This window comes from Aspergillus flavus, chromosome 5 (assembly GCF_009017415.1).
Source record: "Aspergillus flavus chromosome 5, complete sequence".
Classification (NCBI taxonomy): Eukaryota; Fungi; Ascomycota; class Eurotiomycetes; order Eurotiales; family Aspergillaceae; genus Aspergillus; species Aspergillus flavus.
The window spans coordinates 3,559,019-3,585,112 of NC_092408.1; the positions used below are offsets into that span (position 1 = coordinate 3,559,019).

The following is a 26,094-nucleotide window of genomic DNA, read 5'->3' on the forward strand; positions in this document are numbered from 1 at the left end:
CTTTTTACTCAGATCTCTTCGAGATCCGAGGGTGGCAAGCCCAGCCCGTAAGCATCACACCGTATAATCCGATACAGATCGGGTGCAAGACAAAGGTACCCACATTTTGAGCAAGCAGCCCAGTGAAGAAAGGCGATACAGCACCGCCACTGCTTCCTAATGCACTGATAAAACTCAAACTTGACATCTGCATCGACCGGGGGAGCAGCTTGCTGAACACTGCTGTAGCGCAAGGGTAGACAGGTCCCAGGAGCAAACCCACAATAGAAACTGCAACGGCATCTCCGATAACGTTGGGGATCAGCCACGTCATCACCTGAAAGGCGACTGATCCTATCACGAGAAGTACAACTGACAGCTTCTCTCCGATCATGTGGGCCGGGTGGGAGAGGGCGAAACGTCCAAGAGTGATGCCAGCCCAAAATCCTGCACTCACGTACCCTACCTGCGAGGGGTTTCCATCACGAGAACTGATAAGAAATGATACGACCCAGCCTGAAATAGAGACTTCCGCGCCCTGATATGCGAAGATAAAGAGTGCACCGAGAAGAGTGGTTCTGTTTTTGACTGCTTGCTTCAACGACTGTGTCTTACTTGCAACGCCATGATCATGATCTTGCTGGGAAGTAGACTGTTGAAATGTAGCAAGCAGCTGTACGGGCAGTTCCTTTTCATACCCACGGAATGTCCAAGCCGCAAGTGCTGCGTTGAATAAGGCTAGGGCAAGGGAGATACAGTAAAAGAAGGACCACTGGACCCCATGAGACGCCAAAGCTGTCGCTATAAGCGGTCCTATGATTCCTCCAATCCCATAGCTACCGTGAAGGAAACCTAGCGCTGTGGTACTGTTCACGAGGTTGGCGCAAAATACGTTGTTGAGAGCAAGTTGTAGCGCAAGCCCAAATCCGAGGAGAAAGAAGCTCGCTACAATTGCTGGAAATGGCGGCTTGCAAACAATAATCACGTATCCCGCAGCGAGTACAGCCATGGACAAAGCATACGCCTTTGACCGCCCGAGTTTGGCCTCTAACGCATGGGTGAAGGGCGCAGCAAGGATGAATCCAAGAGCATTAGTCACGAAGATTAGAGATACAACAGCGTAGCCAATATTATAATCTTCCTCGATGTAAGGGATTAAGGCTCCTGGAGCGCTGTCGTTCAACCCACCGCCCAAATTCATCAGACAAGCACTGAGCAAGCGCCATTTCGTTTTTGATGAGCTTGCCTGGTTTTTGGATACGCAGATTTGTACACGTCAGGCGCAGGGGAATGATTCTCCACCCCTGTAAGTGTAAGTGGAGTGGCGATGCCGGAATTCGCTTTCGTCGTTTTGGATGTTGGACTTGAACCGTGCCGAACTTCATTTAACTCGAGATCGAAAGATGCATTGGCAAGACCATGCTTATCCCTGTGCACCGCAGCTGCAGGGTTCGCGATTGGTGGTGAGCTTTCTAGTTGCAATAGAGCACCAAACGCCGAGGTAGACATAATGAGCCCTTGTATTAAACGCACTGGACACCCAAGACAGACATCAAAAGGAAGGGGAAAGAAAACAAAGAGAAAGGTTTATTCAATCTATAAAATCGCTCATACACTCCCCGAGGCCACAAAAGAGCGGTCGACGGATTCATAAAAGATAGAAGGAATACGGAATCTGACCGTCAATCTTATCAATGCAAGCGGAATTCATGGAACCTGATTGATAATCCTCTCTATGCCAAAATAAAAGAGGGTCCCAGACAGCTCCGATGCGATTGGAACAACACGCTCATATGGACCCAGAACCATGCTCTGCTGGCATCTCTTTGTCGGGAGGCCCTTGGAGATTGTCCCGAGACAGTTTTGAGTGATTAATTGACATTGGTCCAATTATCTCTTACCGTTGTACGTCAATGAAACTTTAAAAGGTTAGCAATGAATTTCATGAGAAGACCCTGGTAGAACTTGGAGAGAAAATGTACTCCGAGTATGGTCTGGAGTGTGGGTGGAGGAGAGTTACTCCGGAGTAACAAACCACAAGGCCAAAGAGATCCACTGCAGGTGACCAGTCAAGAATTTCCCCCACATGTTGATTTGACACACGGGGAAATTTTTTTTTTTTTTTTTTTTACCCCTCCGCTATCAAACACAATTAGACTACCCCTCACCACAGCTTATCTGATCAGCAATTGCTTCATACAAGACAGCATCTAAGAGATTGCGACAATTTAGGTTCCAAGAAAAGAGATCCCAATTGCAATATACCATCATGGCACCACCACGGCGCAAGGTACTCGCAACAGCGGAAGAAACTATGACCCCTCCAGATGAGCTTCAACAGGGACAGCAAATCGCGCGAGTCATCAAGGCAACGGGGAACAATTTATATGTGGTCGAACTGCCATCAAAAGACTCGGTTTTGGTCGAACTACCTTCCCGCTTCCGTTCAAGAATCTGGATGAAACGCAACTCCTACGTCGTGGTCGATACCAACGCTCTTGAGGACCGGGACAATAAGCTTGCTGGGGAAATCATTAATATCGTTCGGGATGAGAAAGTTTGGCGCAAGGCTCCATTCTGGTAAATCGACTTAGTCATTTCATTCTTGGTCCTTTTGCTAATTCTATTTTCGCAGGCCGAAGGAATTCGTCAAGCAATCTACGGTTGTTGCTTCGGATTCAGAGGATGAGGAAGAGTCAAATGTGGGCAAGATGCCTCCCTCGGACGACTCTGATGCTTGAACTAATCGACGTATGGTGATCGCTGTATCCAATGCACGTGCGTCTACATTTAATGTGAACCACGAGGACCAAGTGATGAAAACAATGAAGGGAACGATCAATTTGGAGCCTATGAGTGGCTCATTATCACTGGATGTGCTCCTTTCCTTTGCGTCTCGGAGGCGCATCGCTCAGTGCGTTTCTGCTATTGAGGAGGACACCGAAAACCTGAACAGCAAGTGAGAAGACAACGACCGAAGAACTGGCATTGGTGCTTGGGTAGACATTCCAAGCCCACTCCTGTAGTGCCCAGATCGCATATATAAGGATCGGATGGAGCCGAGCCCGCCAGAGAAGGCAAGGCGTAGCCCAGGAGAGATAGGCAAAGAATTGGTAATGAAGGGACCTTGCGCACAACAACCCGATCGCCAGCGATGTCAACATCACGGTCATTATGAAAGACTTAGAAAGCACCACGGTGCGTTGGCGTCCTTGGAGTAGGCTCCGGAGGAAGTCAGGGACGTTAGATCCTGACGGCCGTAACCAGCCTGTGGTAACAAATAATCCCAGCAGAAAAATATGCAAACCTAGTAAGGCTAGAGAAAACTGTTTGGATAGGAACAAGTCTTCACCCACAAACCTCCAATTGACAGTCCATTTGAACATAAACTGTCTAGTCAACTCAAAGGCCCGCGCGACGTATCCTATGGGGTTACCCTGTAGGAAGGGAATCGCTAGTAGAACCTAAACATTTGTGAGTCAGCCATAGTTTGATTCCCCTGAACGGATAAGGAATGCGTACCTGAATGAGCAATGCTAGAATTCCAAGTCGAATACTAGGCACGAGGGAAAGGCTGAGCACAGTTACCACCGCAATGGCTGGCGCAAGGAGCAGTAACGTCATCTTAATGCCGACCCCAACAGTCCAGGCCGTAACACCAGCCGTCCATTTCTTATTCTGGAAGAGCAGAATCGCTATCCACATGGCACAGACCGCGAGGCCATCATTGAAAAGGCGCAAAACAAAGACACTGTGGAGCCGCTTGGAAAGGACAAGAAGAGGAAACAGGTACGGAGGGGCACCTGACTGCCTGTAGCAAACCATCACAACTGCTAGCGTGACAAGGTAAAGGACAGCAAATAATATCTGCCCGAAAAGAATATCTCGGCCTTCATCTGTTAGGTGATAGAGTGCCATGTAGCTATATACGTGGGCGGCCGGGTATACAAGGGGTCCAGTGGACCCCTTGATCAGGGTATAGTCACGTTCGCCAGAGATGTAAAGCGCTATCTGCTGCATGTACGTCGTCCAGTCGATCTCAGTATCTTGATGCAGTCGCAGCGATTAGCTCCGCACGAGGAAACCACAATGATTGAAATACAAACTTACATGGGATCTTCCAGATGATAAGAGCACATAGGAAGGCATCGCCTATGACAAGAAGCGGTGCAATCCATTTTGTATGTCTGGGGTTTAGGCAGAGTTCGTGGATGAAGTGCTTCAACTCCATTGTTGATGTTGTGCTGGAATTGCATGTGGCCTTAGGCGGGAGAACCTACCAATGATATTTGACCATTTCCGGCTTAGCGGGATTTTTTTCCAGATACGACGCGCCCGACCCCGGAGCAAGGGAGGCGTATGGAGACAGAGTAATAAAAGTGCATTTTAAAATATTGATTGAGCCAAGTTATAGACATAAAGATGCCATTGTGCATCATGGCTTCAGATGACTATCTGTACATGGGTATATTGCTGGCATTGAGTTTGGTGCCTCCGCGGCATGACCCAATGCCAATAGATATTGTAAACAGTAGGTCCAACATTCCAGCGACCCGATTCATAATATATCACCCGTAATGCCACAAAACCTGCTTGTATACGACACAATCCTTTGAATCTCGTGGCTGGGAAAGCTCGACCGTTGACATCTGCGTCGAGGCTCTAGTTCTCGTTGACGCCTTTCGAAAACCCAAGCAATTCACCCAGAACTCCGCCAGGCTTTGGAACAGGACACTCTCTTCCCGCCTTGGCCAATCGTTCGGCCTCCTCCTCCAACTGCAGGAACGTCGACACTTCGTCGGGGGTTTGCTGTGTCTGGGCAAGGGCATTTCCTTCTGATCCAAGCATTTCAGCGTCCTTCCTCTTTTTCCTTCGAATTCGTGGAATTTGTTGCCCATCGGCAGTGATAAGCATCTCCGAATCAGCAAGTGTACGACGCGGGGCAGGACAAGGGAAAAGGTGAGGCAGGCCGACGACAAAAAGAGACGCAAGGAGCGTGGCTGCAAAAAGAGAGGACGTCGACCGCGACCGGGGGTGTAGATGTGGCGGCATATTGATGATGATTGAGGGGAGAAGATGAATGTTTTCAAGGGCACGAGGCGTCACTACGGCATGAAAGGACTTCACTGTGCGAAACTCCTCGTTAGTGAGGGCACTAGAATAGGGAACCGAGCAATTGACGCACCTTGCGAGGGAAAGTTCAGGCCGATCAAAGAAACAATGAGGGAGCCACCCAGAAGGGAGACATGGCCTCGCCAATGGTAGTGGGGAAAGCGAAAGGAGTATAGGGTAGGCCGGGGGAGACCGAAGAACGGAGTCAACGGACGTCCACTTGAAGGACTTCGACGAAGAATTCGGACTAGTCTTGGCGATCAGATCTAATCTTATCTCTAACCGCTGTGATTGGCCATGGGGTCACTCGGACGCCAAACCGCGAGTCCCGTCAGCTTGTTGGCGCGCCACGGAAAAAGACCTCCCGCAGTCCAGCGACCCTGCTCAGTCTTTCGGAGATTCCTTGTCGTGTTCTCTTACTGGATGCTGTATCATACAAGAAAATGATTGCTCCTTTGCCGTCAACATAGCGGTTTTCATTCTCATTGCTCCCTGGGCTGTCCAGGCCCAACCGACTCAGCTTCTTTCCCCCCAACTCTTCGCTGGAGTCAGGACCCACCGACCACCCCTCTGCTTCGACTCACCTATCGATCCATTCCCAGTCTCTATCTTTGCGCTAACTCACCATGAGCGATCTTGATAGGTATATGATGATATAATGTTCTTACATACTCAAGGAACGCCGAAACTAACTTTTATCTGCGATGTAGGGCGATCGCCCAACTACGCGCCTGTCGCTTGATACCCGAAACCCAGGTCCGCGAACTCTGCTACAAGGCGCGAGAGCTCCTCATAGAAGAAGGAAATGTCGTCTGTGTAGATGCGCCAGTCACGATCTGTGGTGATATCCATGGTCAGTTTCACGATTTGATGGAGCTCTTCCGAGTCGGAGGAGATGTCCCCGACACCAACTACCTCTTCATGGGCGACTTTGTCGATCGCGGATTCTATTCCCTTGAGTCATTTTTACTACTTCTCTGCCTCAAAGTGCGCTATCCAGACCGTATCACCCTCATCCGTGGAAATCACGAATCGCGCCAAATCACAACGGTCTATGGGTTCTATGACGAGTGTATTCGGAAATACGGCAGCGCCAACGTATGGCGTTATTGCTGTGAAGTCTTTGACTATTTGGCGCTAGGCGCCCTTGTTCTTGGAACAAGCTCGGAACTTGAACCGACAGGACCCGTTATGAACGATTCTACTCAGTCCACTATGCCAATCGACGACGCAGAGCTGGAGACCGAAGTACTAAACTCGAAGGGGGAGGTCACATACAGCTCATACCGACCAAGACAGAGTGGCTCATCAACAGAGAACAGAAACATGTCGCCATCCGGAGATATCCCAAGCCAGGCACCCCTCAGAACAGGTGCACCCGGCACAGGTGCATCGGGAGCAGGCGCGGGTAGCTATTCGAGCAGAACCGGAGCAGTCCTCTGCGTTCACGGCGGTCTCTCTCCTCTAATCGACACAGTCGACAAGATCCGTCTAATCGACAGAAAACAAGAAGTTCCTCACGAAGGCGCCATGTGCGACCTGTTATGGTCGGACCCTGATGAAATTGACGGCTGGGGATTGAGCCCGCGCGGTGCCGGATTTCTGTTCGGCGGGGACATCGTGAAGCAGTTCAACTACAGAAACGACCTATCCCTGATTGCGCGCGCCCATCAGCTTGTGATGGAGGGCTATAAGGAGATGTTCGACGGCGGGATCGTCACTGTCTGGTCAGCCCCCAACTACTGCTACCGATGTGGAAACGTGGCATCCATTCTGGAACTCGGCGAAGACACAAGCAACGGTGGTACGGTGACTAGAAGTAATGGTGACTACGGACGGAGCAACGGCATTATGACAGTCGACAGGCCAGGTGTGAGGAGTCCCGGAAGAAGGTACAGGGTTTTTGAAGCCGCTGCGCAGGATACAAGGGGCATGCCCGCTAAAAAGCCTGTTGCAGATTATTTCCTGGTAAGTCTCCCTTTTCTCCCTACATGACTCTCGTCCGCGCGTTCTAACTAGTTCAACAGTGATACCACTGACGCATAATTTCACTTCCTTTCTGTCCTATCTACATTCTTATATAGGCCGGCCCGTACCAGTTTTTTATTCAAGACCCAGCGATGATTCTAGAAGTATGATGTTGTTAAGCATACTTTGCATTCTGAAGTTGAACCTTGGAGTTACCTTTATGATCCGTTGAAAGCGAGGAACGATCCATTCTGTCTATTCATATGTCCATTACGATCGAAGTGTCCATATTACAGAGTGATTCTTATTCAAAATCTCGAACGAATCGTTTCTTTTTCCCTTGCTAGTGGTTATCACCAACGCAACCTCTAGCATACATTGAATGTAGGATTTCAGTCACTCTTAATATATATCCATATACTTTCATATAACTCGATGTATGCGGCGAGAATTCGCGCAGCAAGGATCCCCAAAACAAAAATATACAAAATCGTGGCTGATAGTACCCTGAGTATGGGCTTCCACGAAGGATATTCGAAGCCTGTACAGTATACACTTCTTTTTTATAAAGATGTAGGAAATAAGCGGGAAGGGAGTGAAGAAAACGAAGAGAAAGACCGTACCCTCATTAAAATCGTAAAATAACCAACATCCCAAACGGTACATCATAATACAGGTAGTACGCAGAAATGCCATCGAGGTCAAGGCGGGTAGTTTCTCGGAAAAACTGCCTCGTCATATCTCGGGATAGCGGGGTTCTCGTCCGATTGTGTTATACTAGGAGGGACTCCCACGGAATATCTGACTGGTTGTGGCCTGGAAGTGTTGTCAGGCCCGGATGCCTGCCCGATGTAGCGGAAGTCGGGCGCCATCCCAGTCATAGCAGGGTTCCAGCCTTCTTTCCAATTCTCATACCCTGGATTAAATGCATTCGCATCCCGAAACCACCAATCTTGGCTTTCTTCGACTAAATTCTCCGGCGTACCAAATCCAGTAATTGGAGATGCACTTGATGTGGACGATATATCTTGACCAGTACCTAGTGACCGACCTTGTGCATCCTTCGGATCATACCAAGAGTCATGCTGAGAGAGTGGAACAGAATGCACTGAACCGTAAGCATGTGATACAGGTCGCAAGTATGTTGGTTCTGGTAATTGGGCGTCTGTTCGTGGTAGCTGTGCACTTGAATACCGCTGGGCTGCTCGCATAGCCGACAGAGAAGTGGGAATCGGCATCCCTGTCGCATACTGGGTGCCTAAAGATCCAAGTGCATTGGGAGGGCCTTGAATAGAAGGATCGCCCGGCTCATGTGTGGAAGTGTATTGACCAGGCGACGGCAGACTGTTGGAGATTGTTGCAGGGGGTTGAGCTGCAACGGAAGGTGGAGACTGCTCAGAGGTGGAGGGCGATGCTGCTTGATCCCATGAACCCCATGAACCCCATTTCAGATGAGTCTGTTCGAGAACCATAACGGCCTCGGGAGGCAGCTCAACTTGCCACTTGCTAGCCGATATATCGAGGATTCTAAGGGTCCGTCGAGCGCAAAGCCAGCTTTCGCCCATTTCCTCGAGGTGCCGGAGACAATGAACAACGTCTCTTTGAGCGTTCTTCTCCGGGAGGTTGAGTAGGTGGATGGTACAGGCGGTATGAGCCATGTAGACTGCAACATTGCAGATCTGCTTGAACCCGTAGTTACGCTTGTATATTCGGAGTAGTTTCGAAATGGCGGAAGCAGCCTGCGTGCACAACTTACGAGGAGAGACGTGTTGGGGAAGAGGTGAGTTTGACTTTGTGTACTTCAGGAAAGGTCGATAAAGGTGTATGAAGAGGAGTTGGTAGAACATACTGCAACCATGTTAGTATTCCTGCTACAACATATCAAGGAAATGCAATTTTGAGCTTACTGCATGAGCAAAGCCTGAGGTAGTAGCCTTTCTTTTGGTTCTAGCTCTTTAGGCAAGTCCTTCTTCCATGCCTCAAGCCTCGTGTGAATCTCGCTGAGCCTCTTCAGTTCAACCTGTTTCGAGAGGGGCTTATCTCGAGGGGTTGGATCATAGAAAGACACGAGTAGATCACCACTGATCTCACACAGTTTGCATATTTGTAATGCCACCGTCCTGGTCCGTGAAGGCTGTGTATTTTCAATGCTCGCCCCAGCATCAGTGTAGGAAGACCACAATTCTGCCTCCTCATTAGGTAGAATGTCGATCTTTGGTACGCTCACGCTAGTAGCCGCCAGTTGAGGAAGGCGACCAAGGTAATTAGACCAGCATCTATGATAGTTAGCCATTTGCTCGAGCATCTATGTAAAGTAGAAAAGGGGAAGTACTTGTCAATGATAAAACAGCCCCAGAAAGTGATTCGCCGTGCGTCAACCTCCTCTTCATCAAGGTTGCGAGCTCCAAGACTGGTTGAGTCGAAGTTTAGGCCTAAATCCAATGCCATACGGAAGCTCATGCCACTGTATACCCAGCCTTTGCCTTCACGACCACACCCAGCCTCTCTGACAGACATGAGGGCGAGAGCTTGGACGGTGCAAAGTTTCGCATTTGCATGCTCATCATTTTCGAGCACAAGCCTTTTTGCTTCCTTGAAAAAGTGGTCTCCTGCGGTCGCCGGGTTCTGAGGGTCTTCCCGAGCCCCGTCCCAAGAGCTGAAGTGGCAGCCGAGAGCTAACATTGCATTGACCAATAGAGACGAACAGTACTGGCCGGAGACATTATGCATATAATCGCGATAGAAGAGATCTTTCGAGAGAATAGTGAAAAAGGGGTAATGCCACGTGAAGTACATCGTCATGAGGTGGCTAATCAACTGTGCATCCGCAGTAACTCTCGTCCATTGGGTAATAGAGCGATCGTGTGTATGGGACACACTCTGGCCCTCTAAGTCCGCATTATACTCATAGAGCTCCGACCCGGGCGGCAAGAAAATGAGGTTCGAAGTACCGCCAATAAACTTCCGAGAGCCGTCCAGCATAAGGCCACTCATCTTTCCTGCTAATTCCGACTCAAATTGATCTGCCTGTGTCGGGTCATAATCTCCATTAGGTACGGGATCCCTGGAAGTGGATGTAGAACCCCTTTCCTGACCCATGATCGACTGTGCGACATCCTCTAGATTATCGCAGGATCGTATCTGCCGTACCAAGTCGAAAGCATCCTCTTCTTCATAGTTCAATATGGCCTGTATCAGGGTCAATAGCGTCGCATTCTTCGTCCGTAGCGTATCAGTGTCCTTCTTATACACCCCTTTGCGACGATGGTCCGAGTTGGGATCATAAACGCCTAAGAAGTAGTTAGTCATGTCTATCGCGCTACACATTCGTTGATGTGGTGAGATTACAGGTCGTATGGTATACTGAGGAGCAGGCTGCACAACTGGGTAGATTGCCATCGCACTGGAACCAAACATTAGATGTGAAATTTATGGAGAGGCTGTGGAAGCAGCTCCTATACCTTCGATTTTCTTCGGCGACAAGCGATGCAGGCTGTGCTGACACAGCGCCTCTTAGAAGTAGATCCACCATCCGTATTACTTATCTGGGGCCGCGCACTCGGCTTTCCTCGAGGTCCTTTGAATGTTGAAGACTCCATGGCCAATTCTGGCCTCTTCTCCGCAGAGCCCTCGTTCATGCTTGTCAAGTCCACCCAAGAATGTTCGGGAAAAGCGTAGGGTCAGAGCGGAGCATGCTTATCGAACGTGGGGAGAGCACTTGGCGCGTTGGTTTTGAATGGATGTCACCGGGTCTTGGGGGTAGACGAGAGGTTACGTCGCTGGTAATGAGGGCTCAACACAGAGATCCTGGTCTTGTGATAGGCGCATTAACTATAGGGGCGCGGCGGCTAGTGTGTAGATGAGCATAACACCAATTGTCCAGTATCACGCAGATCGATGAGCACAGATCATTGAAAGGTGGTACATGGAATGAGATAGGTCGCCCCCAGACTGCTAATGACCCGCAAGTGGAGGCGGGGAGCCGTTGATAGAGGGGATTTCTATCGGGACCTGCAGGCAGTGTCGGCTCGAACTGACAGAGATAAGGGTCTGGATGAGGTGCGCAGATGACGATTGGACTAGGGGAGACGCTCAGAGAACAATCAGGCACGATAGATACTAGTAGCTGCTAGACTACTAATAGCTTCCTGCAGCGCATCCATCGAGGCTCTCGTTCTGGCAGCAATTCATTCTGAATCATTTGGTTGGCGAGCAAATCGCGCGATAAGCGGCCACCGCCTTCGCTGACTAAGAAACTTGGTCTGTCATCATTTCATCGCATTTCAGTTGTCGACTCATTTCCTTCATTTCTTTTATCCATTCCTAAGTGTCTTAGGGATTGTATCATATCTCGATATATACTATGTTTCTTACAACCCCTGATTCTAGGGCTAGGTCAGTGCCTGTATGTACCTACTAAGTTCTTTCATCCTTCACCCCCGAACGATCGTCCATCCACTAATCAGTGATGTTATATTATAAGAAAAGTTGGAGATTTGATAGAGAGTCGTACATGACCTCAATCTGTTTCATTAAGTTTATCGTTATGGAGAATAGCTACTACGTACTGTACTCCCTATGTATATCTCCTTCCACATCCCTTCCGATTTACCCGGTGTACAAAGTACGAAACCTCTCACAGTCCCAACAAAGGAAAAGTCTGGGAGAAAAATTCCTCTCCAACCACGGCTTGTATCCCAGCTTTTCCCTTACCGCTCTTCTCCAACATATGTACGCTGACAACACATCGTATTCCAGCCTAGAAAGGCTACTAATAGTAAAGCACGATGAAGATATTATGCACCCAATCCAGATTACTTGATGCCAAGTCCCTTCACCCCGTTTGGTTTAGTGCTGTAAGAGTCCCAGTTGAATCGGCATGCTTCCGTATTTTTGCCGTTTGTTTGGAACCGAGGTGAGAAATATTTTTATTATTTGCCTCTATCTTCTGAAACAGATAAAAAAAAAAAAAAAGAAAAGAAAAAGAATAAAAGAAAATAGATAGAAAAAATTTCCCACTCCAACAGAAAAAGGAAAAAAAAGAAGCCCCTGGTCATATCCGCAAATTATTCAGTTAGTCGGGCAATAGTATTAAACCTATATCATACTCAGTAGACTCTTAGTCGATCAGTTGACTACTGCAGTATGTGTGTACCTTACTCTTTTGTTACTCCTATGAGTCAGAACAATAACAAAACAGTTCGTACATAGTTCAACAAACCAATTCATCGAATTAACAGATATGTAAAGCCTGCATAGGCGCTGATGCCAAGGATGCACTAGCATGCCGTTCAGTCCAATATAGGGAAACCAATTATGGATTTTGTTTATGTTCAGAAGTTCTCGGGTACAAATAATTTGAGGGTAAAGTCCGGGTTGTATGGAGATTTAGGCACTGTGCATAATACTATTTACAGTTACTGTGAAACGTGTTCGGTTCTCCATCGCACAAAAGCAAAATAATGTATGAAGTAAAAGATAAAAATAAAATAAAAATAAAAATAAAAAGAAAAGGAAAAGAAAAGAAAAGAAAAAAGGGAAAAAAGAAATAGATCTACAACTAATATCTATCTTCTATTATTATTATTATTATTATTATTATTGATTGTAAGGTGGTTGGGTAGATTTAGTCAGTGCCAAGTCAATAGCCCCCATAACAGTCTTACTCAACTGGGGAAGGTCGAAACAATATAGAGCGATACAGTTTTACGTAACTCTGTAAGATGGAACTTCAAGTGGAGCGCCTAAAGGCTTCTTTGTACCCAACCCATACTGTTGACGAAGTTCATTTACCTTCGAGAACATACAGTACGCGTGTCGTACGGCTGTGCACTGTAATTTTGTCCCACTGTCCACTGGGGAGCCTCGGCCGTACCACACTTGAGCGTCACCATACTGTTTCCGGGGCTCGGCATTGTCCGCCCTTACCGCCCAAACCCAGCCATCCGCCTCACTCTTTCTCTTTCTTCACTGTCTCACGCTTAACCCTGGGCGAGTTAGTCGCTTCTACGACGGTATCGAAAATAGGTATTGGAAATTACCCTATCTAAACGAAGTTACGGTCAACCTTAAGGCGATCCCCCTGCCGTCACTCTTATCGCACTCGGAAGTCTTGAGGTCATCCTTTGTTTTCCTTCCCTCCTGCTCGCATCTTAGTCTCATTCCCGGGGATATATCCATACCTCTTAAACTCGGCCCCTTCTTTATTTTGGTTTCGCCTGGGGTACATACCGTCGGGATCCGATCACAGTTACCAGTATCCATTAATATCCGCAAAGTCGCGTGCCTGCATACGCATCCGGGCGGCTTCCCGCATTGGGTTTCATTTGGCTGACACTGCCGCTCGCCGGGACCCTCTGCCAACACAGCATCTTTGACCTATTGTGCATATTTATTCGACTGCCTCCCTAGGAGGAGTTTCCATTTTGGACGCTTCTCTCCCTTCTCCTTCGTCGTCTCACCATTCATCCATGTATCTCGCTCAGAAGCTCGATCAGAGTGCCTCGTCGGGCTTGGGACGTCTTGCCAACCAACTGTACTTCGGCTATAAGCTGTGAAGATGATGGTTCCTAGGGCATTTCTCTTCAGCTCTGTGCCTCCCCTGCACCATGGGAAGAAAAGTCAGCTCTCAAAGTCTGAGATTGACTTTATTGCTGTGCAGGACGTCCCAGGCCTCGAGCTTCACGACAAGGAAAGCCCACACACCAGCCCAGTCATTATCCCCCCTAAACGAGGTCCTCGAGTGACCCCGGTGCAAAGAGACTCTGTGAGAAAGGGTCCGAAGACTCCACGATGTGCAAAGACTGTTCATAGAACATCGTCGGCGGCCTCGGGTGACCGCCCTATACCTAGCTCTATTGCTTCGATTTTGGAAGCCACCGCCATCCCGGTGCCTCGACGCAAGCGCAATGCGCGAGAGCCTCGAAGAATACCACAAGTGAATCATGTACAGGATTTCAGCAAGTTGCTGTTAGAAGGTGTCAAGTCCAGAGATGACAGCTTAACGGAGGGTACGGGAAATACCATGCTCGACATCCTCCTTAGCCCGCCTGAAGACAATGATCGGTTCGCTAGTGGAAGCAATTGTGATAGCGATAGCGAAGCGCCATCATTATCCGCCCATTCGTTGTCTATTGAATCGGTCCCGTCGTTGGACGCGGAATTTGAGTCGCCATTCGGCTCTCCCATACCCTCCACACCTTCTAGCCAACGAAGTCCGTGTGAAAGACGATACCTACGCCTATCGCAATATGAAAGTTGTGCTTCCGATCATCCTTTATTAGAGGAGGACGAATTATCGGACACCGAATGGGAACCTGTGCAACAGCCTGCCTTCTTGGACAGCACTCCAACGAAGTCTTCACCCTCTCGATCCTTCCCACGGCTAGGATCTACTTTCAAGTCCAATCTTACGGCGTCACTGCGAGCAATAAAATCTGCGGCACAGACAGTTTCAACGTTTGCTACGCCCTCCGTTCAGCCGGATGATTTTCTTACTCGGTCTCTTCTTACGATTACACCGAAGATGACGGACGACCGTCGGCCTCCGCCCATGAACGAACCACCTTCTCCGGCGCTCCGGCGCTATTTCAACCCCGTTACGGTTTCACCCGCAGAAATTTATGCTTATCAGGATCACCCGCATGAAAACCTTGACACTAACAATTGCCCCGTTTCCGTTCAGATGCAGACCTATCACCGGTCTGGGAAACGGGGTTCTCGAAAGAGTCGATTCCACCTGTCGGGCTCTAAGGGTCGTGGTCGATATTCTCCTTTCGATCCGGAGGTCCCCCCGATGTCCCGCCAGCGTGAACCCCGGGAAAACAGTGACTTTTTGCGCATGGTTGTGATGGAAATGAACATGAGACGCAGCGGCAAACTCCGGGACGACATTCCTACCCGGGCGCGAGTTTGGCTACCGCCTCGCAAAGGCAATCAAGACCGGAATAGCCCTTACGATTATTACGAAGACGAAGCTGAACATGCCATTCCATCTAGATGGGTTGGGATTTCCGCCGACAGCATGTGACATTCACGCTTTGATTGTTCGTTTCACATATAGGAGGCATTGGAATACTCCCTTCATTAGCGCAGCGCATGGTCTGATGTTCGTCCCCTTCTGTTCATGAACTTTCTTTTTCAATCCTTCTTTTTTTTTTTTTTTTTTCCCTTTTGTTTTTGTGTGTATGTGTTTTTTATTTACAGTTCTCTTGGCTATATTGGCTATTGTACATATTGAGAGACGTACATTTGCATTTTGGGCATACAGACTGGAGCGAGGGCGTTCAGGGATCTTGGATGGTCAAGACGGACCAGACTTGCTTACAAACGTTGGCTTTACATCCTGCTCTGTACATCAATAGACTGTTGGGTTGAGGAAAGTCAAAAAGAATAAGATTGAAAGGCCTTGTCATAGATGGACATACTGTGGGTTCACCACGTCACACGGACGAAGAGCCGAGCGTGATTAGACTTCTGAGCAATCAAATCGACGTCATTACTCGAGAAGCGATCTCAATCACTTGACCCGAGGTTCCCATCACGCGGCTGAGCAACCAAAGAAAGATAAGGTAACCCCAATAGATTCGAGGAATAAATTACCACCATGTCTCTGGTACTCATCATCACTGGGGTTACGATACGTCGACAGGGTTACAGATTTAGTACCGGTACTCCGTAGTTACTACCTTCTATCTGCTTACAGTCCTTTTGACCGAAGATAAAAAACTACCTACCTAGCGAGAAGTGATGGCCCTAAGAAGACTAGTGGCGAGAAAGATGCTCTGTTTTTTAGGAGCCACCTCACGTGGAATCCTTTCAAAGATTTGGGTTACTTTCTGCCCAGCTCTGAGGGAACGTGGAAACCTGAAGTATAACTAACTAAGGTGATTGTCTTCGGACTTTGGATTCATTGATTAATTTTACTGCTAAATCCGATGAAAATAGGGACGTACAGTACAATTGTCAGTATTCTAATCCTGTACCCATTTATGTGATGTTACTGCAATAGTTCGTCGTCTTTGGATAGAAACTTAGTTATGGAACAGTTTTAAGATCGTATGAAAGGACTTCAATATTGATTATCCAGTCTATCTGGTGCCCTACCCAGTAGACTGAACCGGAAGGCCTCATCTATATTCCATTGTAACCGGTATAGCAGGCGTCGAGCCACGTGAATCAACCTAGTCCATTGCTTCCATTTCGGGCAAAGTTCCTGATCAGGAGGTCACCTGTCGAGCTTCTTTATATGGAAGTCAAACGTACTCATGAATCAGCACTCCATCGTTGACTTGACTATTCAACTTCCCTTGCAACTATGGAAAGCCGTCATCGCTATACCTGACATAGCCAGAGCAAATTAGGACAGCTCTCAATGATTGGTTTACAGATGGTTATACCAAAACCACGAAACCAATTGACTGGGACACTCGGGAGCATTGTGATCATTCGAAAAAGCTGGTATTACCAGCATTATCCCGTTCGATTCGGCTCGAATGCTTACTGGGGGGGACCTTCATGAAGGCATGACCGAACCCTATCCTGATACTCTCGCGGGCTTCTCTACCTGGATAGAAGTGCAGACGATGAGAGAAATGAGAGGATTCCGCATACTCTTTTACTCCGACTTCAAAGTTCACAAGCTCGTGGGAAGTTACTTATATAACTCCACATACTCAACGGTGAAGAGGAATAAAACTAGTGACAACCAGTCGGAGATATTTTCCGCTCGGGATTGCCTCTCTACAACACTGAAGAAAAGTTAGAAATCAAACGTCCTTCTTTCATTCAAAACGCCTAGAAGGGTTCATTGTGCTGCGATTGACAGCTCAGATAAGTATATGATGGTATTGATATTTTTGAGACCCACTGGGAGGTGCAGATCGTTTGTACCTGCATCTGTATGATAAATTTATAGATTCCTGGCCCCCAATATCAATGGTGGAGACAGGTGAAACAGGTCTCATTTCGTCCATATTGCTCACAACTATCTTGGCTGGATATAACGTACGGGCTACAGATTGATGAACTTTGCGCAAATTCTCAGAGTGTTAGTCGCTAAATACGCACCGGATAATGCGAATAGGACCCTGGACCGACGATCTATACACAAATTTCTACTTATAAGTACATACTGTTCGCACAATACTGCCCGCGACCGCTCTAAAAATGTACTCTTTAGCAAAAATCAATCTGCATAGGTCTTAACCTTTGTCCGACACCTTTCCATCTTTATACAGGGCCAAAGATCAGAATCCTTATCGCTTCTTGCTAAGGAAACCATGCCAAGAACATTCTCATTTTACATCGAGAAGCCTAACATATCCTCTGAAATAATGTTTATCACTGAAACTCCTGAAATCTGCCTTCCACATACGAGTCCATCTACCCAGGCTTGTGTACGCGGGGACCGACGATTCGTTGAAGAGATAGACGGTGCCTTAGCGATGCCCTTTTCTGAGCTGTGACACTCAAAGGTAGCATTCGAAGACCATAACCACAGTATTATTGTAAGCCTTTTTCTATACTTGAGAGCTGCTGTCTATTCATCGACACACATATCCATTCGCCGACATTTCCAGGCCAACTGATGATTTAATCCAACACCCTCGTACTCTATACCTATAGTCGTAATGGCCGTCAGCTTGTGTCCCATCTTCAGCTGCGGACTCCTTAAAAGTATACGAGGCTAATGTGGGAAGAATTCCTTTCTATGTATAGAGTAAGGCCGGGAAAAGAATGCGAGACTGACTCGAAAACAGTCTTAATCTCCCGTCCCTAGACAGGACAAAATGTCGATGGGCCCCTCTTGTTCAACTTTCACTCTTGGTCTACATTGTTTTTCGGATATACTCTCGGATATGGGGTAGCTAAATGACTATCGAGCTGCCATACATATTTTTTTTACCTTTAGGAAAGGAGTAGGACATAATGTGATAGAGACAAGGCCGAGCAAAGTCGCAGAGTTTGTGTTGCATCCAAACCTAGATGTAATCTAATGAATCTATCGAAAGATGAAGTGAGAATGAAGACGTGTGTCGTATCTATTCTAAAAAGAACACTATCCTCTAATCAAACTAGAAACTATTCGAGTCAAATGATTAAGGAAGAACTAGATCAGGAAGGAGGTGACCGCTATAATTCATAGCACGATGAGACTCTTAACTACCACTTATCATGGAAAGATGATAGTAAATACAGATTCTCGACCGTCTCGTTCTTTCGAGAGATGGGAGGATCTTTTGCGTAGTGTTGGGATAAGTCTGGTTTGTATTAGGGTTATCTAAAACTTCGACATAAGCTAAACCCAATCCAGAGTGGTCTTCTTATCTTTCAGTTCAAGGGATTATATTACTGTATGGTATTCATTCAGGCTGTAATGCATCAGCTAGGTCATCTCTATCCATGGATGGATCTTATTTCTCCCCTGTTTGCATGGCCATGTCTCGTTCTCCCCTGTAGGCCTTATCTCTGTCCAATGGTAGAAGATGGATTCTCTGGTCGGGCTTAACTTTACGCCGTGTTTTGGAGCAAACTCCCGCCATGTTCCGTGTTTGGGCAGGGTTGCAGATAACCAAGGAACTGGGCAAGTAGGATAGTTTTATGTGGTCTTTTTCGGTTCATCCAAAGTGGATGTGTCATTACGCAAAAATGGGGGTATGTATGTATGGATGTATGTACAATTGGGAAAGTATCTTGTGCATCGTCGGCAGCACCGGTGTATGAATTTGGATTTGGGTTAGGCCCATGGGAAATGCCCAAAAGACTGGGTTGATTCTTGATGTGGATGATGATGATGCAAGGTGCCTGTTTAGGTACCTCTGGACGGCTGGAACCCTGTAGGAAATGATCAGAATGGAGGAGTCCTAGTGTGCCATGACCATGATTAGGCTTCAACATACCCTCTTCGCCCAACAGCGTCCGCTGTTTCCAGCACTCCTCTATCCATTCGGCAGTGACGAGGTGTGGCACCTTCTTTCCCGGTTTCGCTGAGTGCGATTTGCGGATCGAAGAGACGTCTGAAGATGAGCTGCCCGGAGCTACGACGATGTGAGTTACCGACGAAGATTTCGAATCCACAACATTCGCTCCCGCAAACCGTACAGTGTTGCGTGCTAGATTAAGACGGTATTGCTGATGCGTTTGTGACGTCTCGTCTACTTCTGCATCATCCACTTTGTCATTCTGAGGAAAGAGGATGGTCAGACCCTTGAACAGCCAGCCGGAAGGCATCTCCCATCCGGCATTGACTTTCTCCTGGATACGCTCGTTGAGTTTTCGGACGATTTTGGGATTCTGCGAAGCGTGAAAGTGATGATCCTTGCTCATCTGCTTTAAGATCTAGTCACAGTCAGCAGGTTATATCCTATCCTGGGCGGGGATGTTTACCTCCTTCAGTTCGTCATTGGTGGTGTTGCGGGCATAACTATCATTGAACCGATCGACGCTCGCTGCAATCTCCTCCTTCTTGTCCTGAGTCGCGAAGAAGACATGTCTGGGTGAAAGTTAGTAGACCAGAAACCTTGTTCCAGACTGAATCAACGTACCTGGGTTCGAGAGGAAGAAGAGAATCAGGCAAACCCGCGTCTATTTCACTCTGCCTAATACAATCAAGGATCCAAGAAGGCCGGATAATATTGACATTGCCGCTTTTTTGAAGGGACGCAGCTTTCACAGTCCCTGCATAACATGTAAGTTAATGCCAATGGTTCGAGGAGTCTTTGAAGGCGCACATACTTCTGTCGGCGATACAAATTGTGCTCGGAGCAGCATTACTCGTCTGAAAGAACTTGCCCCCATTAGCCTTCACGAGCTGTTCTAACTCCGCCTTTGACTTTTTGACCGGTGTGTTTGAGTCGGTTGTAATGTCTGTAACTTGATCAGTTTGTGCCTCGACTATACGCCCGGTCTTGCAACATACAGAAATTTAGCCCTTCGAAGATATTGCCAGATGGCCCGGTGTACTGAGCTTCTGCTTCCGCACTGTACCCGGCAATAGCTAAAGGCTTCTTGTTATCCCTCTTCGCCCGTTTCTTGCGTGAATTATCCACATTGAATTCTTTCTCTTTACGCTCTCGTTCCGCATTGGCTTTTAAGTCGAGGAACTCTTGTACTGAGAGAGCGCTTTTCCAATCTTTGTCCATACGCAGCTTTTTGAAGCGCGGAAAGCGTAGCGTCAGTCCGATACGAAACTGATCACTGACAGCTACTGAAGCTGCCTTAACGCAGAGAACCACCGAGTCTTCTGGTTTTATCCACATGTCTGGGCGCTCGTACTGCGCATCTCCGCCTGCCAGTTCTATGTATGTCGTGGGAGGTTTCCTGGATTTCCACTCGTGCCATTTACCGTCCGTGTGGTGCCGGATGTTTGCATAATCAGCTGCAGTAAAGCCTCCTCCTACCTTGCAGAACGAATAACACTTAGATGCCACCATTCCTTGTGAGGAATGAGCATCATCGACCCTTAACCCACATAAGAAGCTTGAAAGGCCACCACCCCGATGACCAGATCCATAATACCCTCCAATCACGACGACATCCAACGACTCTCCGAACTCAGTCATATATTCCGGCTTAACCTTCATCCAATCATCGTGTCTTTCATTCAGGCGATAGGGTGACCTGGGATTCTTAAGTACCAAGCCCTCGGAAGCCTCTTCCACGACTCTTCGCAGGGCTTCCTCGATCTCAGTTTTGCCCGTAGCTTCTTCGTAAGGGTGGATTTCAAACCTGCGATAAACAGGTTTGATACTTTTCTGCAATGCGTTTCGGCGGTCACGAAGAGTGTACCTTGTCAGATCGCGTCCGTTCAAATACAGTATGTCAAAGATACGGAACAAGGGCCGGGTAGTGCTCGAGTACGGGTTTCTCTGTTCGGATAGTGCGGCCGTCTTAAGCGTGCCAAAGGGGGCAATGGCATCCTGTTCAGTATCCCAAGTAATCATTTCGCCATCCAGAATCAAGCTCTCCACTCCATCTGCAAACGCATCGTTGAGGTATCTTGTCAAAGCACCATTCTCATCTTGGATGCCATTCCCATAGAGATATGTGTAGTCCTTGGCTTTTCTTGACCAGAAGCGAAACGTTCTACCCCCTGGTACCGAGTCGTTCGAATCCATATGAAGCTGCATACGCTCCCCATCAAGTTTTTCCTCAATCCAGAAAACCGGATCATCTTCCGTCAGCCTCATCCGGCTAATCATCCGATCCAGTGAGTGCATCTGAAATTGAGCCAGCTGCGGTTGGAAACATTGCATCAACGTGATCCCTCTATCTTCAGCCTCAAGCCGGATATTAGGATCGTGCAGTTCCCAACAGACGCGCCGAAGACTACTCGAAATGCTGTACAGATTCTCCGCGTCTGGATGGAACACATCAAAGAAGGTGCGCTCCGTCGCTCCAACCTTCATCTGTCGTAGGATGATACGGATAAGCCACATGAGCTCTTCTGGGTTCATTCGTCGGTAGAATTCCGTCAAGATCGGCAACTGTTGATTTTCCTTAGACGCCGCGGATAAATGATCGAGTTTCTCATTCACTTCCTCGATGGTCATATCACCCACTTCCGTGCGCATTGGCCGCTTTGAGAGTACACCGAAGCATCGGCCTGCGAAATCACCAGCCATACTAGACGTAGTCGTTTGTCCGGGCAATTTCCAGTTTAAGAGATTGAGAGCATCCTCCGAATTCTTATCGATTTTCATAATTCGGATTAGAAGCTTCCCGATAGCCTTCTCCTTCATTCCGTACATTGCCCTATCCCGATCTTTGTCGGGAAGAATCAATCGAAAAGCGGGGTATATGTCGTCCCCGACCTCCTTCCTCCATCTTGAGATGAAGCGGTCGATAATATCTCGCCGTTTTTCCAATGGAGTTAGATTAACGCTAGACAGTCCATGAGGGCCGACCTTCTTGCGCGCAGGTCCAGCTGGCTTCTTTTTGATCTCACTCAATGGATAGAAAAGCGTCTGGAACAAAACATGAAACGGTAAAGTAGTGGAATGATTTCGTGGGCGGTTGGGATATCTGGTGCTCAGTAGATTAGCAAATTATGCAATGTTCAGAGAAGGGAAGTTGAGAGTTGTCGGTATTACTTTTCATCTAGGTCAGACTCCTCATCTTCTAAGCGAGGATTGGTATCGGCAGGGCCATTGTAATCGTCGTCAGAATCCATGTCTTATTAGAAGCAAGAGTTTCGTAAATTTAGGTAGTGAACCTATTTCGAGAGCAGAGTGCATGGAATACTAGTTTATATCTTCTGTTGAGGTCTAGGCTGCAATAGGCAACGATAAGATAAATTGACTTCACCCGGAACCATGTGACGTCATACGAACTTATGCTCATCACCGCCTTTAGACAAGTAGATATTCCCATTTATCGTCACGGTTGTCAGAATCTAATTCTCTTTCACATAAACTAAGCTATGATAGGGTATTGAGTAACCAAAGAAAGAATGGTTTGCCAACAAAGAGAGAGAGTGAAAAATGTAAGAAATTGTAGCTGTACACCAAGGCTATTTATTTGTCGCATGACATCAAGTCCCCGAGCCTTGTCAGGATTGCAATAAATCTCTTAGATATTCCCCAAGAAGTAAGGCCAGCAAGCGTCTCGCAGCCAACCTGGAGAATCCGTTTAGGACCTTCTGGAGCACATATATCCCCCACACCAGTCACATTACCCTTCATCCCTTGCCCTCCTCGAACAAAGATCTGTACGAGCTCGTCGTCACAAGGACGGTCGATATGGAAGAACGTGGGCTCGCTGGGCAAATTCTCATCTGGGCCACCACGGGATTTAATATCTGGAAACACCTGCGAATGACACATGCCATAGGCCCATAAAGTAAGTATTGCAAGAAACACGGCTACCGGCTCATGAAATGCATCGGTCGAATATCTTCGCACATGCCACAAAGATGCGCCTGCGTGTATAACCGCGAGCCGGGCCTTATATTGATCGTGTTTAATCCAACGAAGTATATAATGCCACTCAATCGTCTGCTGACGTGCGCTCCATTGAACTTTTTCTGTTGCTAGAGATGTTACCAAGGTCTTAATCTCATGAAAGGGTACGAGCAATATAATCCGGGCTTCGTGAAGGTGTAGGACGGTCGGGTGCTCGAGGCCAGATGCCTTGGCTATCGTGCTATTTGCTGCCCAATGGAGAATATCCAGGCAATCACACGCGCTATTACGCCACCTCGAATATGAAGGTATACCCGGTAGCCAAACAGATCCCGAGGGAATCGCAGCTTCCCTAGGCTGCTTCTTGGCAGTAGGATTCCAGAAAGACAAAGGACGGCGGAAATAGTCACCCACCTCCCACATTCGATGGTAAAGTGCGTGGATTAATAAGATGTGACCGAATTCTCCTATATTAGCAACAAGCTTCTTCTCAATATACAGCGTAAGCACAGCGTTATAGAGAGAAACCTCCTCTCGACCTAAGGGGCGCAGGTTAGACAGAATTACGCATGAAAAAGGGACAGGAGAAATACCTGTAGTCTTTTCGTAAAGTCTTGCCCAGGCATCAGCGGAGCTTGCTCGCCAGAGGCTCTCGCCTGATGGTAGTGGAGCTTGACCATCATCAAGGGAGAGCAGTAACCGACTTTCGAAGTGGTACGCAAGCATACAGTCCAAAAGCTATTATCTTTGTCAACTATGTGCTCGCTCAAGTTGCGACTTTTATATCTTACCCATATAAAGTAACCTGTTCTTTTTCTTGTTTCGTCCTCGATCCATATAGCCCAACGAGTATCATGCGAAGTGTCCATTGATGAAAGCCTTGACTGGGTAGAAGCACATAACAACCCCTCACGCGTCGAAAGATTAACTAGTTCACCGATACTATCCAACGCGAAATCTCTACTGTGCTCATTGCTTCCGTGAAGCAATCCGACACAATTTAGCATTATTGCCTGCATAAGCCAAAGAGGTTTCCGTTCTGGGCGGCACTTCTCCTTCTTTAACAGCAGTCAGTAGATGCTCTCATTTGGATATTATGGTAGACTCATACCTCAGTATGTATAGCCCGCCGGAGAAACTCGCTAAATGCGGCAGAACAATTATCTTGCTCATCAATACCGGCGGCATAGCTGCCTATTGCTGACACAGCCATTGTCAATAGCCAATGACATGAATTCGGATTGAAAGTAGGGCCATGTAAGATTGGGTATACTGTTTGAAAAGAGTCAAAGTAAAGTCCGATAAAGTGCGACAGGGCTTCTCGAGGGGGGAAGTTCTTGTTTTCGAATTTGGAATAGAGAAAATTCTCCGTGCAGCACAGTTGGATAAAACCCTGGTAAATGTTGTCGTACATTGCAGGTTCGATCTGAAATTTGAAGGCTACTTCTTCAGATGAAATTTCCTCCCTGAGTCCCTGGATGGTAGGAAACGAGAATTTTGACGGCCCACCTGTTGGACATAACTGAAACCGGACATCTACTATACTTGCAGGTCTTAGTCCAGGATCTTGCTTGCGCCTGTATTTCGGAAGCCGAGCGCCACCTCCATCTATGTACGAGTCTGCTGACCGTTGGGAGGCGTTGCAAGGCCTTGATTGCGGCGTCGATGATTGAGCAGCGTCGCGGGGAAAGTGTCTAGGGCTGTCGACGTCAGTACCTAGCGAAGTGTTTCCAGAAGGAGTCTGATAAATATGTTCTGGTAAAGATGGACTAGTTTGCTCCGCACTGATAACTGGGGGAAGCCATGATGACTGGCCCAGTGAGCTGTCGATGGTCCCTCCTTGCGAAGAATGAGGGGGAGGACGGTCTCCAGTAGGGCGTTCACCAGTCGTATTGAGTAACAAATCGTTCGAAAGCCAGTTGATCGTTGAAGCCATTGCGGGATCCAAGTAGGGCTGTGTGAACCCCAACTGTAGCTGTTGGTTATGTGCAACCACCATACCCATATTGATATTAGAACCTGGTATCTCGGGTTGAACCTGGTGGTTTAATCGAGCTCCTTGGTCACCTGAGAGTGTTGCCCTAATGTCCGACGTGGGCATCTGCGGATATAGCTGCTGAAGGTTTACCCCCGCGTATGAATCAAAGGGAAATCGTGTGATATCTATCACCCCACTATTATTAGAGAGATCCAAATTCTCTGGTTCAGAAGCTTGTCGGCTATCTTGGGGGTCATTAAGGTGTTCACTCAAGTGTTCCCTAGAACTAGAAGTGGTCTTAGAAGAGCTTTGCCCAGACATCTGGATCTGGAATTGACCAAGTTGATAGCCCGGAATCTGAGAAGATGGCTTTCCTCCGTTCAGCGCGAGAGTGATGTCTGTATTTGCCGCAGAAGGAGAGCGGGCATGACGAGAAACCTGCTCCTGGGGCGAGCCATCCACAGAGTCCTGATTCCTGGATGACTGTTTCCGCGCTTTCGCTTTAGATCGTCTCTCGGTTGGATATTGACATTCGAGTGATCGATTATCGCAACGGATGCATGGTGTTCCTCCGCTACACCGCACTCTTGCTACGGCGCATTTGAAACAAGCCCGAAACGTCTTTACCGTAATCCGATGTGTGCGGTCCTTCCCCCCTTCTGGTCCCAAGGTATGGTGACTCAATTCGTGACGATGAAGTGTGTCACTGGTCAATGTCAGCTGCAACCTATTTGCGAGATACAGAATCCTTCTCTGTTGGAAATTCGAGGAAACGTACGTTCTCGAGAAATGCCGGCCGCACTGCGTACATTCAAAGGGTTTTTCTTTAGTATGACTGCGAAAATGACGCTTTAAATGCTCTGGTCGCCTAAAGGTGCTGTGACAGATAGAACATTTAGTTTGACTAGAGCCCGTAGAAGTGGGCTGTATTTCATTGTCGTAGTTGTTCCTATCACTCAATGTCGCTTCTTCGGCCTCATGGCGGCTTGCAACTGCTACCACGTATTTGGTTACTTCTTCTGTGCGTCCTCACGTCTTTCACAAGGTAACTTCGGGAAGCTCTTGAAGGGAGGAAGATGTAGCCAAATTCATACCTGGGCCAGCGTCGCTGTTCTCCGGGGACATGGCGTCTCACGGACGATTGTTCCTTAAGGC

General features: G+C 47.7%; 8 protein-coding genes across 8 annotated transcripts; 3 read left to right on the forward strand and 5 right to left on the reverse strand.

Annotated features, from left to right (window-relative positions):
- Positions 1–4: 4 nt before the first annotated feature.
- On the reverse strand, positions 5–1,488 carry F9C07_2072787 (MFS efflux transporter; the record flags this gene model as incomplete). The annotated part of the gene is made up of 2 exons (XM_071508782.1): positions 5–1,220; positions 1,241–1,488. 2 exons carry the CDS (start codon positions 1,486–1,488, stop codon positions 5–7), a joined length of 1,464 nt encoding a protein of 487 aa, XP_071364596.1.
- Positions 1,489–2,248: 760 nt separating this feature from the next.
- On the forward strand, positions 2,249–2,720 carry F9C07_8986 (putative eukaryotic translation initiation factor eIF1a-like protein; the record flags this gene model as incomplete). Its single annotated transcript, XM_041293274.1, has 2 exons — positions 2,249–2,559; positions 2,615–2,720. The coding sequence occupies 2 exons, from the start codon at positions 2,249–2,251 to the stop codon at positions 2,718–2,720; spliced, it is 417 nt and encodes a 138-aa protein (XP_041148157.1).
- A 126-nt stretch (positions 2,721–2,846) lies between these two features.
- Positions 2,847–5,031, reverse strand: F9C07_8987 (putative alpha-1,3-mannosyltransferase; the record flags this gene model as incomplete). The annotated part of the gene is made up of 3 exons (XM_071511849.1): positions 2,847–3,443; positions 3,502–4,025; positions 4,683–5,031. The coding sequence occupies 3 exons, from the start codon at positions 5,029–5,031 to the stop codon at positions 2,847–2,849; spliced, it is 1,470 nt and encodes a 489-aa protein (XP_071364597.1).
- Positions 5,032–5,457: 426 nt separating this feature from the next.
- Positions 5,458–12,596, reverse strand: F9C07_2285307 (C6 transcription factor). The gene is made up of 8 exons (XM_041293284.2): positions 12,220–12,596; positions 11,543–12,156; positions 10,521–11,464; positions 10,408–10,462; positions 9,392–10,349; positions 8,967–9,335; positions 7,119–8,907; positions 5,458–7,059 (listed from the first exon to the last, which is right to left on the reverse strand). Exons 3-7 carry the CDS (start codon positions 10,695–10,697, stop codon positions 7,761–7,763), a joined length of 2,706 nt encoding a protein of 901 aa, XP_041148160.1. The 5' UTR covers positions 10,698–11,464; positions 11,543–12,156; positions 12,220–12,596; the 3' UTR covers positions 5,458–7,059; positions 7,119–7,760.
- On the forward strand, positions 5,718–7,086 carry F9C07_8988 (putative serine/threonine protein phosphatase; the record flags this gene model as incomplete). Its single annotated transcript, XM_041293275.1, has 2 exons — positions 5,718–5,734; positions 5,802–7,086. The coding sequence occupies 2 exons, from the start codon at positions 5,718–5,720 to the stop codon at positions 7,084–7,086; spliced, it is 1,302 nt and encodes a 433-aa protein (XP_041148159.1).
- A 74-nt stretch (positions 12,597–12,670) lies between the features above and the next one.
- Positions 12,671–15,088, forward strand: F9C07_2285308 (uncharacterized protein; the record flags this gene model as incomplete). The annotated part of the gene is made up of 2 exons (XM_041286552.2): positions 12,671–13,612; positions 13,633–15,088. Exons 1-2 carry the CDS (start codon positions 13,530–13,532, stop codon positions 15,086–15,088), a joined length of 1,539 nt encoding a protein of 512 aa, XP_041148161.2. The 5' UTR covers positions 12,671–13,529.
- A 117-nt stretch (positions 15,089–15,205) lies between these two features.
- Positions 15,206–25,205, reverse strand: F9C07_2165455 (ATP-dependent DNA ligase IV). The gene is made up of 9 exons (XM_071509323.1): positions 24,073–25,205; positions 23,753–24,019; positions 23,555–23,699; positions 22,152–23,500; positions 19,979–22,083; positions 19,795–19,926; positions 19,605–19,737; positions 19,447–19,552; positions 15,206–19,398 (listed from the first exon to the last, which is right to left on the reverse strand). The coding sequence occupies exons 4-9, from the start codon at positions 22,229–22,231 to the stop codon at positions 18,571–18,573; spliced, it is 3,384 nt and encodes a 1,127-aa protein (XP_071364598.1). The 5' UTR covers positions 22,232–23,500; positions 23,555–23,699; positions 23,753–24,019; positions 24,073–25,205; the 3' UTR covers positions 15,206–18,570.
- Positions 22,575–26,064, reverse strand: F9C07_2234679 (C2H2 type zinc finger domain protein; the record flags this gene model as incomplete). The annotated part of the gene is made up of 6 exons (XM_071509959.1): positions 22,575–23,500; positions 23,555–23,699; positions 23,753–24,019; positions 24,073–25,645; positions 25,718–25,958; positions 26,034–26,064. The coding sequence occupies 6 exons, from the start codon at positions 26,062–26,064 to the stop codon at positions 22,575–22,577; spliced, it is 3,183 nt and encodes a 1,060-aa protein (XP_071364599.1).
- Positions 26,065–26,094: the final 30 nt, after the last annotated feature.

Bases quoted from the DNA above. Each gene is read 5' to 3' on its own strand.
- F9C07_2285307 (XM_041293284.2), bottom strand. From the start codon at position 10,697: ATGAACGAGGGCTCTGCGGAGAAGAGGCCAGAATTGGCCATGGAGTCT. The intron at 10,350-10,407 runs GTAATCTCACCA...ACTACTTCTTAG, and splicing joins CTCAGTATACCATACGACCT to GCGTTTATGATCCCAACTCG. The intron at 9,336-9,391 runs GTACTTCCCCTT...TAACTATCATAG, and splicing joins GGCTGTTTTATCATTGACAA to ATGCTGGTCTAATTACCTTG.
- F9C07_2165455 (XM_071509323.1), bottom strand. From the start codon at position 22,231: ATGGATTCTGACGACGATTACAATGGCCCTGCCGATACCAATCCTCGC. The intron at 19,738-19,794 runs GTATGTGCGCCT...CATGTTATGCAG, and splicing joins AATTTGTATCGCCGACAGAA to GGACTGTGAAAGCTGCGTCC. The intron at 19,553-19,604 runs GTACGTTGATTC...ACTTTCACCCAG, and splicing joins CTTCTTCCTCTCGAACCCAG to ACATGTCTTCTTCGCGACTC.